This window comes from Pseudopodoces humilis, chromosome 3, assembly GCF_049639895.1.
Source record: "Pseudopodoces humilis isolate 2021_Gansu_Grassland_sample_001 chromosome 3, ASM4963989v1, whole genome shotgun sequence".
Classification (NCBI taxonomy): Eukaryota; Metazoa; Chordata; class Aves; order Passeriformes; family Paridae; genus Pseudopodoces; species Pseudopodoces humilis.
In genome coordinates this window covers 49,463,231-49,475,485 of record NC_142202.1, presented here as the reverse complement: position 1 = coordinate 49,475,485, position 12,255 = coordinate 49,463,231, and the positions used below count along the sequence as shown (strand labels likewise).

Genomic DNA, 12,255 nt, shown 5'->3' with positions numbered 1-12,255 from the left:
TAGAAAACAGTGATGCCAGCTATGTACAACTTGCTGTGCTCTTGCTGGGTTCTCGAGGTCACCTGCTGTACTTGGAAACAACTGCTTCAGTATCTGGTGCCCAGCCAGATTTATATACTGGTAACTATTTTATTGTCCTCATAGATATTGTATGCACTTAGCTCTAGTTACGCTTTTTTTCCCACTTGTAACTTACTTGAAAAGCTTTAACTAATGTTAGTGTTTTGTAAGTATAAGTAAGTTTAATTTACTGCTTGAATTTGCCAGGGCTAAGCAGTCACCTTATTGAAAAAGGTAACTGTACCAAAAGAGTAAGTTTAATGTTTATGAATAACTAGAAAAATGCAACAGATTGCCTCCTCAATCACCTTGCTGAATCACATTAATCTTGAACTTCATAAAGTTTGTAAAGATCTGCATATTAATGAAAATAATATTGGGCTTTGTTTTTACACAAAAAGCAACTACTGGACTACCAATTTAGATAAATTATATGTAGCTTCTTGAATATATAAAATGCTGCAATTTTAATAGAAGCATACTCTTCAATCAATGAAGACATCATTAATTGCAATATTGAAATGGCATTATTATTTTTATACCCTTTCTCTTACAAAGGAGATTTCTTAGCCAAGTTTAATCTTGCTTTTCCCAGTGTTGCACTAAGTATAAGCTGGATGACTTTCTCCTTAATAATTTTTGGCTTTTTTCTATTTCTGGAGTGGGTGGAGGTTTTGACAAAATTAGAAGAAACAACATCAGAAGCCTCTGGCAAAAGATTGACTTAGTTTTAAGAGGTAGTAAAGATTTTGTGATTGAATGCCAGCTAAGTAGTTAAACCTTTGGTAAATGCTCTGATGAAGCCAAGCACAAGTTGAATTAGACTTCAAAGTTTCTAAGTAGTCAACTAAAACCGGTTGACTACAGTTGGAGTTGAATCTGTAGAGTAAAAATGTGTGTGTTTTGTGTGTATATATGGACTTAATGCTTTGAACTGTTTGTAGCAGTGTTGGTTTGCTGGGTGTGCTCCTTTCGCTGTGGGTTTTCTCCGAGTGCTAAAAGTGTAGATGACTTGGGAATGAGATGTGGCTTGGAAACAGTGGATTCCTGCAGAGGAGGCAAATGATAGCCAAGTTTTGGTGCAGTAGTCACAGGAATTTGATACTTCTAGCTTTCAGATGAGGCAGTCTGTACGGAAACAGGAGCACATGCATCTGACTCAAAGCTGGAGTGAAACTTTGCTCATTGCTCAAAATACTGATGGAGCTGTAGTCTCAAAACAGAAATGGCACAAGTTAAAACTTTCTATCTCAGTGTTCTCTGAAGTTTAAAATTCTGTATTCTAAAAAGTCATGTGGTCAAAATTCCCTCAAAAACTTTAATTTTTAAGGAAGCCTATAAAACCTTCTTTTAATCTATTTTAAGTGCTTAGAATGTATCTTCTGATTAAATGTGGAATGAGTTACTGTCATGAGACAATATGCTTGGACTGAAATTTATGTGAGAAATAAAGGGACATTTTGATTTGGGGTCAGTGTACAGGTTGGTCTAGGGTATTAAATCAAGGTATGTGCTGAAATGGTAAAATTAGGAGACAAGGTTAGAAAAATTGAAGTGGAGATTAAGACTTCTTTACTGGAATTGGTTGATAATAATAACAACCACTAATAAGTCCTGTATATGTCAAGAAATAAGGATCTTTTGTAAGATGGAATTTAATTTTGATGAAATTAATCTAAGAACTCTGGGATTGTTGACTTTAATTAATGAAAAACAGTTGCAATGATAGCTCTTTAAAGCTTGGTTTTAGATATCTTTGTTATGATGCTAATTTTAGATTGCATCTATATATATGCAATAAGCCTGGAGTCTATACTGTTGCGATTATTTGCAATTGTTTGCAATAATGAGCTGCAAACGACATAGTTCCTCAGTCAAAATAGAGGGTCCTCTGATTAACAGCAGCCTTGGCCTCTTAGGGCTTTAAACATGACTGTTTTTATTAGTTTGGAACGGTTAAGAATCAACAAATAGAAAGCAAGCCACTCTGTTCCTTTCTGACATGTTTTTCTCATGCTCTCACTTTGTTAGCTTGTTAACAGAACTCATTTTATTAAAAACCAGCTTTCTGACTGTGGTTATTCTGCCTGTTCCATGCTAGAACATGTTGCCCTTCAAGTTAAACAACACATTAATCTGAGGCTGCAAAGATGATGACAATGAAATATCTGGTAAATTATTGTGTGATTAAATTCTGGACGACCTACTTATGTGTGCTCACCAGTAATACTATATAATCAAATATGTAATCTGTATAATCAAAATCACCTTTGCTTAATAAATTCTGGGCACCAGCACCCCGTTTCTCCTTATGAAGGAGAAAAAAAATCTGAGCAATTAATCATATTTCATATTTAACACTGATAGCTGAAGTGTTTCACGATAAAAGAGGAGAGGGTTATGCAGACCAATTTGATGTAGCTAATCCATCTTTATTTTTTTACTGATAGAAACAAGTTTGCTTAGGACTGCCCTTTCTTCCTTCAGCTGGAAGTTAATGACAGTCTGTGCTGTTGGCTTTCACCAGCTGCTACTGTGCCAGGTAGCCTTCAGTACTAGGACTTGGTTAACCAGGCTGTGTGTTAGTCTTTCTGTTCTGCAAGACAAATTTCTACTCACTGGAGTGGGATTCCTAGCCTTGTAAGTGAAATTTTGGATAATTTTCCACTCCTTTGTTTTCCCGCAGTTGCTTTGATAGAGCGGTTGAGGTGTGGAGGCAGTTCCACTGTGATCTCAGCGATCTCTCCCACTGGATAGCGGAGGCTGAAGTGTTACTGGCCGAAGCCCGTGGGCCAGATGGCAGCCTGGAGCTGCAGACAGCTGGGCTGCATCAGCAGGTACGTGGGATTCGGGCAGAAAATGAGCAAGCTCATAGGAAAAAGCCTAGATTTTAATCTAAAATTGTGGTTTTATAGATAGACATATGGATTTGCAGAGAGGCTGTGCAATTACGCTTCAAAAAGCAGTAACTCTTAACATTTCTATTTTGGCTGCAGTTTCACATTTATTCTTGGGGAACAGCTCAACTCCTGTTTATAGTATGGAGTTTTATGGTCACTCTTAGTATGGATTGGTTTGAGATAATTTGAGAATTAAAATGTTTGTGTAATTTGTTGGTTTATAAGTTTTGTTACAGCTTCAAAAATATGTTAATCAGATAAAAAATCCAGTATATTATTTCACTTACTTTTGATTCATAATTTAAAAAAATGGACCCCAGTGAAGATCATTTATAACTTAGCAAATTGTTTCTGTAAACAAATGTCTTTTGGAGATACTGCTTCGTATAAACAATCTAGAAAAAGAAAATATTCCAGTTGCAGGAGTCTTACGTTTGATTTTTTTTTTCAGATTTGGTTCTGGAATTTAGTTCTCTGATGTCTTTTTGTTTTACTTTCTTTTAAATAAGGAGAAGAAAGCATAACTTTAAGGATCAGATTTTTTTTTTCTTTTGAGACTATTAGTTATCCAAGTGTCAGATGTGTGTTGTGAAAGAAAAGTAAATTCTGTCTAAGACACAGCTTCTGTTTTATCCTTGTTGCTGTTTGAAGTTTTCTTCTAGGGCATTTCACTTCTCTTTCTTGAATCATCTTATTACTAATCTAGTTGCAAAGAAATTTTTGCTAACAGTGTAAGATTTTTGTAGTCATTAGGGGTGCTTGAAGATTTAATCTGACATCTTCTGACTTTCTTTAGCTTCATGGATTTTTCTGTGGTGTCTGGGACCATGGCAGCACTGCCATAATTATCCTAGCTAAAATACTGTGAAAGTAAAGAAATATTTGCAGTATAGATTATGAAAAGACGTGGTTAAAAGTCAAACCATCTGTTAGAACCACTAGGAAGTGCTTTACGTTAAGAGAATGAGTGTAGATTTCAGCACTGGTGGCTTAAATGAATTCTTGTGATTCTTTGTGATATTTGTAGCCTATTCTGTGTCGTCTTATGACAGCTAGAAAATTGAATTAGATTCAAAACCAGAACATTAATAGCTTTATCAACAGCATCCATTTCTCAGTAAGATGGTTTTAAGTGCCTCTTTTAGCAAAATAATATGCATGTACCCTGGATTCATCCTGCATATCATGAACCAGATCCAAGTCACTTTAGGTCAGTAATAAAATTCTGTATGGCTCTTATGTTTCTGACAGGAACTTGAAGAGGGAGTCAGCAGCCATCAGACCAATGTTTCAGCATTGAACAGAACTGGGGAAGGGATCATACAGAAGTTGTCTGCTACAGATGGGAACTTCCTGCAGGAGAAACTGGCAGGATTGAATAGACGCTGGAAAGCAATCACAACAGAGGTCATGGAGAGACAACAGAGGTAATAAGTTAATCAAAAATTTGGATGTCTGAGCAGATGCAATAAGGAGAATTTCATTTAGTAGACTCTGGGAGAGAGAGTGCATTGTATTGCACACTGTCATTAATCTGAATTTTCCTAATGTTCAGAGATCTGTTTTGAACTGTCTTCCAGAAAAAATTTCTCATAAATCCACCTGCAATTGACTGCTTAGAAAGTCTTTGTTTAGAGCAACTCACAAAATAACATCCACAAAACTACTTTTCTTACAGTTTTCCTTTGTTTTAAATATAATTTTTCTTATAAAGCCAGATGTTTTAGGAAGAATTGCTCAGCTGCTTTCTCTGGCTGAAGCTGAGCTGTAAGGTACCTTACATTAAGTTTGGTTTTATCATTAAGAGATACACTAATTGAAACAACTTGTATTATTCTTGAATTTCCACAATACTGTAAAGTAAGATCTTTATTTAATTACATCTTTTTAACATCTCCTGATATATTTAGGAATAAAACAGGATCTTGCTTAATTATTTAGTTTGAGAAATTTCATTGAAGTTTTATATGATTTAGTGGAAGTATTATACATGTCCCTAAAACCTTCAGGAAAAGTTCTGTAACCTTAAATTGATTAGGTATGAAGGTGTTGTCATTACTATCACTTACATTTAATGTTTTCTGCAGTCTTTTAAAAGTCTGTTTTATGACTTTGGAACTAAAATTTGCCTGGTTTTAAGACAGTAGTATTTATTTGCAAATATCTTGCATTTTAATGGTGATGGTAGAATCTTTTGATGATAAAATTAATTCTTTAAAATGCTCCAAGCACTGAAAAAGTTGACTCAGGCATCAGAAGTAATTAAGAAGGATTTGTAGGATTGATCTGTTGGACTTCTTGTTTCACTTTTTAAGGCTAAAAGGAGAGAACCAGCAGCTGATAGAGTGCAGAAGAAAGCTTGATGAGCTGCGATGTTGGTTGGAAAATGTGGAAAATGCTCTGGACACAAGATTTACATTCAACCATGAAGAAAACTTGCAAGAATTACAGGCAAGTCTGATTAGTGTGTAAATATGTATATATCTTTGTGTCTTGTGTAAAGCATCAGGACATGGCTTTTGAGGAAGGGAGTTTTCACATTGTGAATAGCCAAAGAAATGCCATGTTTGTGTGAGACGATTTTGTGAGATTACTTACACAGGCAAGATGCACCTCAAAATGAAGTTGGGTTGAGCTGGTAACTGGTGTGTAGCCAGAAGATGGTGTCTGTGTATGAGACAGTGAGAAATATACTACTGATAAAATGTAGTAAGTAGAATTTCACTGGAGATGATGTGTATGTGTCAACTTTAGAATTGCTAAAACCTATAGGAAAAAAGGCTGATACTTTAAATGGTAAGTACTACCATTGTCCCATTTACTGGCAGTTGTAATAATCTCTTATGCATGTCAGATTTTATTTAACCTGTTTTTTAAACTTGTAAGGGTTTTAAGGTCATTTTAAGTAAGTTGTTTGCATATGTATGTATTTTTCCTGTTTATTTTGTGTCTAGTTTTGACAACAAAACATCTTTGGTTTGTAGAATGTGCGAAAGAAAATGTTTCTGAAATCCTAAAAGAACGAGAGTAGTCCAACTAATCTACTTGCTTGTTTTTAAAAATCAGTAATTTTTAAAGTGGCAACAAAAAACCCCAACAAAACCCCAACCAACCTCTTCTAGGCCAAATCTAAGTGGGAAGTATTGAACAAGTCTTTATAATGATGTAAACTTGTTGCAGTTCTGTTTGCCTGAACAAATTGACTCATGGCAGTTGAGTATTTCCTGCCTGTCATCAAAGTGTAATTTTTTTTTGTCATCTACCTTAATATAAATGCTAGAAGTGAAAGGTACTAAATGCTTCAATAATTTCTAGATCAAGCATAGAAACCAAAATAGAAACTTTTCTGTTTATATTCAGGGAAATGCCTAATACTGGCGTTAAAAGAAAGCTTTCCGCCTCCTTTAATTAAGTATGCATGCATTTTATTTCAGTCTCAAACTCTTCTGTCTATTTTAGGTCTTAAGTGAAGAAATGGAAGTTCTGAGTGACAAATTGGAATGGCTGAACAGAACTGAACCTGAAGTGCTGTTGGATGAAAATATTGATCTTCAAGAAAAAAACAAACTTTCAGGTTGCCTGCAGTCCCTCAATGTGAGGTGGAATAAGGTGTGCATTTTTCCAGCACTGGGTACCTGAGATTGAAAACCGAGTGATATACTTGGAATGATTGTTTTCCTTTTCATGTATCTGTGGCATGTACATAAAATGATTTGGAAACCATACAGGCATGATCAGGAAATGTACCCCAAACCACTTACACATGAAAATACTGATGGACATTTTTCCATCAGACTGAGTAAATTCAGTTAGCTTAGGTTTTTCTGGTGTGAGTTGTGTTTTGTTTTTTTTTTTCCTTTTGTATTGGCTTTTTTTTAAAAGATGGATGAAAAGTATCAGCTAGATTTTGTTTGAGTCAAACAGTAATGTATTAACTTGAAATGGAGAGTTAGAATAAATCTTTGCTATGTAGCAAAGCTGAATGTTTATAGCAGTTAAGAGGAAAAGAAACAAAGCTGTGATAAAGCTTACAAAATCTTACCAAGTGTAAGAATTCTTCTTAACCATTACTATAAATTAGAAACTCATGTGATTAAGCTCATTGGCAAGGCTGGTTGGAATAAAGCAAGTTTTTTTTCAAGCAAAGCCTGAAGATCCAAATGAGAAAATTAAATTGTTTTAGATGATTTTATGGATGATAGAGGTAAGAATTTATTGAGGAAAGGGGCTTTTGACAGTTCAGGGAAAGAAAAAGATGTGTTTTTACCAACTCAGCCTTGAGAATAGGGGTTCCCCTACTGCTTTGAGCACAACATTTTCATCATTGCCTTTAAAAACTTTTTAAAAGCAAATAGGCAAATTTGTTTTCACTAAAATGGAGTTGTAACACTTTTTCTTTTTTCAATTAGTTCCCCATTTCTCTACTTTTCTGTGCCTGACAACAAATCATGCTTTGTATAATTTTTTCTTCAAAATATATTCAAATAATGAGTTTGGTGGTTAGACAGTAAAAAATATTTAAATGACCTGTCCACAACAATTTATTTCTTTCTCTTCAATATTTAGGTGTGAGAGTGGGATGTATTGAAAAAACACTTTAGCACCTCTTGAAGTTTTTACTGTTTTTTAAAGGATACCTTCCAAAAAATAATTGAAATGTATCTGAGGCATGGTATTTTGTGTTCCAATAAGAGATTACTTTTCTGCCATTAATATAGGTTGTGTTTGTTTTTACTTCTCTCTGCTGGGCTGTAGGTGTTCAGAGAACTGCCTGACAAAGTGAGAGAGTTGGAGGCATTTGTTGGGCAATCCCGCCTTGTTACAAAGACAAAGCCTCCTGGTGAGTCATCAGTCCTTCTGTTCTGCTTAACTGTCTTGAGTGTAATCCTGTTTGCAGTCAAAAGTAATTAAAAAAGGAAAAAACTTTATGAACCTAGACAAATATAAATAAGAAATGTTTTAGAAATTTAAATGTTTAAGAAGCATCATGCTGAACTTGAGGCTGCCTTCTCATGACTATGGGAGAGAGGGTATATTTGGGTAGAGATGTTACTAGTCAGGACTGGGGGAGTCTTTTGGAGGTCCTCTAACAATTTTGAAATGGAGAAATTTTTATTAAGCTTAGGCTTCCTCATCAGGACTAGGTACAGACTAAAAACCAAAATAGCTGTGTTTGTGACAGCTTACTTTCTGTATTGTGTTTTCTGTGGATTTGTGGACATGCCTTTGACTAATTAAGACCCACTTAGAAGCTTTCCATACAGCTAATTATTTGTAAAGTATCTCTTGCATGTGGATTTTTTGCAGTCCTATAAATAAAGGCCATTCTGCTTCTTTCAGCACAGTTAGGGGGCAGATGGGTCTCCCTTGTCTGCTTGATACTGACCTTCCTGAATCTCATAGGGAAAGCTGTCTAAATATATATTCTTGTATCAGACACTGACATTGGTCATATTTTCAAGTTGTCTGAGGCAGTTCAGAAAATACTGATTGTAAATAAAATGCCCAGGTCTCCCTTTTGGAAATTTAGGTAAAGAAGGCAGCCCTTGCCTGAAACAATTTGCAACTCAAACTTCTGTGAATAACCTTTTTTTTTAAATTTAGCATCAATAAAATTGGAGGCAAACCAACTTGTGTTTAATCCTTTTAAAACCTTGAATTCAGCTTGCTCTCCTTTCATACAACCTGTTTGTTAAACAAAGCTCCTGTGTTTTGTTGTGTGAGGGAAGTGTGAAATATTCATGCTCCAGCTTGATGTAACTTAGTGTTTCTTGGAACTAGAAGACAGCTTCTGGAGTGGATCTTAGTATTTATTCAGCTCATTCCTCACTTCTTTGTTGTGTCAGGTTAAAAAGAGAGAAAGGTGTGACTAAATTAGGGGGCATCTGTCCCTTCCTCAGACAGTTGAGTAATGCCAAGTCCATGAAACATCTGTTACAGAAGCTTCACTTGTGCTGAAGTGAATTATGAGCCAACAGTAGAGAAGACTTTTTAGCTACATAGTAGAAAACTGAGGAAGGCAGTTTTAGATGTTTATCTTAAACAAAAGTATTGGGGTTTATTCTTAATAAGTGTCAATGAACATTTAGCTTCATTCCATTAGGTTTAATGTAATTTTGTCTTTGCAAGTTTTCCTCTTGTTTATTTTGATTTTAGGCTGAATAATTTGGATGAATCTTTTTGGCATGCAGCAAAAAAAAAATAACTGCCTTAAAGGTGAAAAAGGAATTTCTCATTGCTTAGCTTCTGGTTGTTAAAATACAGTTTTTGCTGTGCTTTCTCTTTAGATGCTGTTGCATATTTATAGGAGTTAAAAACCACCCCCTGTAATTCTGAGAACTGCTTGTGTGGCCATGACTACTTTTTCTTTAACAGAACCCCCACACTCTGTTTCAGATATCCAAAAGGTGGTGCTAGCATCTTCTTCATTGGAAATTCCTGTTCAGACTCAGCAGGCTTTGGAACTTTCTGCACCTGCTGATCTGGACAAAACTAGAGCTGAGCTGGCTGACTGGTTGGTATTGATTGACCAGATGCTCAAGTCAAACATAGTCACTGTGGGGAACACTGAAGAGATCAATCGGACTATTGCACGAATGAAAGTATGTGTTTTTGTGAAGGCTAGTAGAAAATTGTCTCACATTTTAATAGTTCTTACATTCACTAAAGAAACTAAAAGCAATAAGTTTAAGGGGAAAAAACCCCTGACTGCAACTAAATGCATAACATGAAAGTTATACTTTAAATGCTGTTACTTAAACTTCTTTCTCCTTCAGAGTAATTTCCAGTTTATTTTTGTATCCCTATGTGAGCTGTTAACACTGTTATTTTTTTGTTGAAAACAAATAAAATGGAGAATACCTCCTGCCATCTTTTGGGATTTGTAACAGTTAACTTACACAGAAGACTTCGGAGCAGCTTCATGTTTACTTATTGGGTGACCTTTGATTCATTCTTTACTGGTTTCTAATGAGTCTTGTTTGCAGTAGTTACACTAAACTGATTTCCAGAGACATGCTAAGACAATTAAAAGTTGTAACATAAGTGCTTATGATGTAAATGTTTATTTCTGTTAATAGCTCATGCTATGTTGTCCCGTGACTAAGGGCAGTATTAGTAAGATGTATGCAGACATTGAGGTTCATTTTGTTTGTCTTAATATCAATTAACTAAGTGTAGAGTAAAAGCTGTAGGCTAAACAAGTGCTAAACTGTTTCTGTATCTTACATAGTTTGGAATTTTGAAGAATAACATGATGTAACTTTGGAAACAATTTCTTTTATCTGTAGAGTACTTGAAATATGGGCTTCTGGTACATTGCCACGTAGAAAACAATGTTTTATAGAGCAACATTATATAGGCTGGTCCTTCCAGTTCTTCTTCACTTTCCCCCTGCACTCACTGCTGCTTCTGGTATTTATAAATGATGCCAGCTTGGTTAGGAGAAAAATAAGTTATGGAAAAGTGAAAAATAGATATTGGAAAACATTGTGCAACAACTGTGGTAACTACGTGGTTTGTACAGGTTAATCTTGACCTCTGGATTTTCTTTAACTGCTATTTACAATATTTTAGCTCTTTAAAGCAGTGTTATAATACTGTGACAATTCAAGGGTTACAGTAATGATGGGACCAGCTGTATACTTGTGGAGACACATGTATTTTTTTACCTAAATAATACATATGAATCTAATTATTTTCTACTTTTTGGATTTAAAAATCATATCCTAATTCTCAACAGATAACCAATGCAGATATGGACCATCGGCACCCTCAGCTCGATTCTGTTTTTACATTGGCTCAGAATCTGAAAAATAAAACTTCCAGTTCAGACATTAGGACAGAGATCACAGAAAAAAGTAAGTTTCTTCATCCTGTGTTTGCAAATACATTGTTTCCACTGCAATAAAAAAATCTTCATGTCTTTTTCTAAATTCTTGATTGAGCATAGCTTAAGTTGTCTTCCTTGAAAAAGAAAAGAAAACTTGGAAGTTAGGTGGCTTTCACTTAAACAGTCTAATGAAAATTCCTGAAACAAGAGTTACTTCTTGTTTTTTTGACTGACCATGTTTTCAAGTGTAAAGGTCAATAGTTTTGCTGGGATTTTGAAATATTTTGTGAAGGATTTGCATTGCTTCACAGTCACAGACCCAGTAATGAGGATTTTATTTATTGAGAAATGGAGCTAATCATGTTTCTTTTTTGTTGAACTCTGAGGCACTGGACATTTAAAAATGTGAATGTATTGACTTGAGGACAATGACTTTGCCTGTGTATTTTGAAAATTGTTGCCTGAGAGTAGAGCTTTTAAGTCACTGATGTGTACTTGAGAATTTAATTTTCAGTTTAAAGGTCCCCACTCTTTGAAAATTTATTTTACTGGTACCTAAGAAATGTGCAATTGTCACAATTTGAAACTAATGGGCAATCTGTTTTTTGAAGTCTTAAGCTTTGCTGGTTGCTAAGATTAGAAAATTCATGCAGCAGGGAATACCATAGTTAGAAGTAAAAATGGAAAGATCTATTTTCTTATGTTCTCCTCTCTAATGCAGTTTTCTTTTACTCCATCTACATGAATTTATTTGGTGTTCGTTAGACTTGATGGAGATGATGTGGTCAGATAGAAAGCCCACAGATGGGTGGTTTTCCTGAGGGTCTGATGAGGTGGCATCTGCTGTCTGAGGTTCACAGGCTATGCATTGGGAGGGGCAGTAAGATTCAAAGAACCAACTTAGTTTTGCAGTCGCTCGGAGGTAGTGGTGAGGTGGAAACTTGGGGCAGGATAATAACCATATAGTCTGTGGGAGTCAGTCAACAAGGGGACATGGGCTCAGTCAGAAAACATTCTGGGTTCTTCAGAAAAGCTGAACAAGAAGTAAAGGACTGTGGTAGAAGTTCGAGTATGGTCATGTTCATCTGGGGTGAGAAAAGAGAAGTTGTATATGGTGCCATGGATTAAGCTTCCAGTAGATACTTTAGATGTGTGTGAAGATGTTCTGCCTGTCATGAAATGTGAAAAAATTAAGATTTTATTAAACCACTGACATTTGTTAAGAAAAGTTTGCTCTTTTTGGAAAAGTGAAGCTCAGGGCTGCTTTTGCACCTTGTAGTTTAAACACTGAGTATGTATATATATATATATATATATATCAGAATATACCAATGTCCTACAACCTCCTGTGAGACTGCTGGTTGTCAGATGAAGCATAATTATTTAAATTGTTAGGAGCAGAGAAACAGAGAAGAGCTTCCTTCTCTGGAATGTCCCTTCCGATTGCTTTATGGACACTGGGAA

General features: G+C 35.3%; 1 protein-coding gene across 6 annotated transcripts in view; it reads left to right on the top strand.

Annotated features, from left to right (window-relative positions):
• UTRN (utrophin) overlaps nucleotides 1-12,255 on the top strand; it is a 348,412-nt gene that overhangs the window by 139,715 nt on the left and 196,442 nt on the right. For all 6 annotated transcript variants that reach the window (XM_014263434.2, XM_014263436.2, XM_014263435.2 and 3 more), the window contains 7 exons: nucleotides 2,747-2,897; nucleotides 4,212-4,387; nucleotides 5,276-5,411; nucleotides 6,420-6,569; nucleotides 7,716-7,800; nucleotides 9,357-9,562; nucleotides 10,702-10,819. In XM_014263434.2, the coding sequence (XP_014118909.2) occupies nucleotides 2,747-2,897; nucleotides 4,212-4,387; nucleotides 5,276-5,411; nucleotides 6,420-6,569; nucleotides 7,716-7,800; nucleotides 9,357-9,562; nucleotides 10,702-10,819 (1,022 nt within the window). The remainder of the gene's footprint in view (nucleotides 1-2,746; nucleotides 2,898-4,211; nucleotides 4,388-5,275; nucleotides 5,412-6,419; nucleotides 6,570-7,715; nucleotides 7,801-9,356; nucleotides 9,563-10,701; nucleotides 10,820-12,255) is intronic.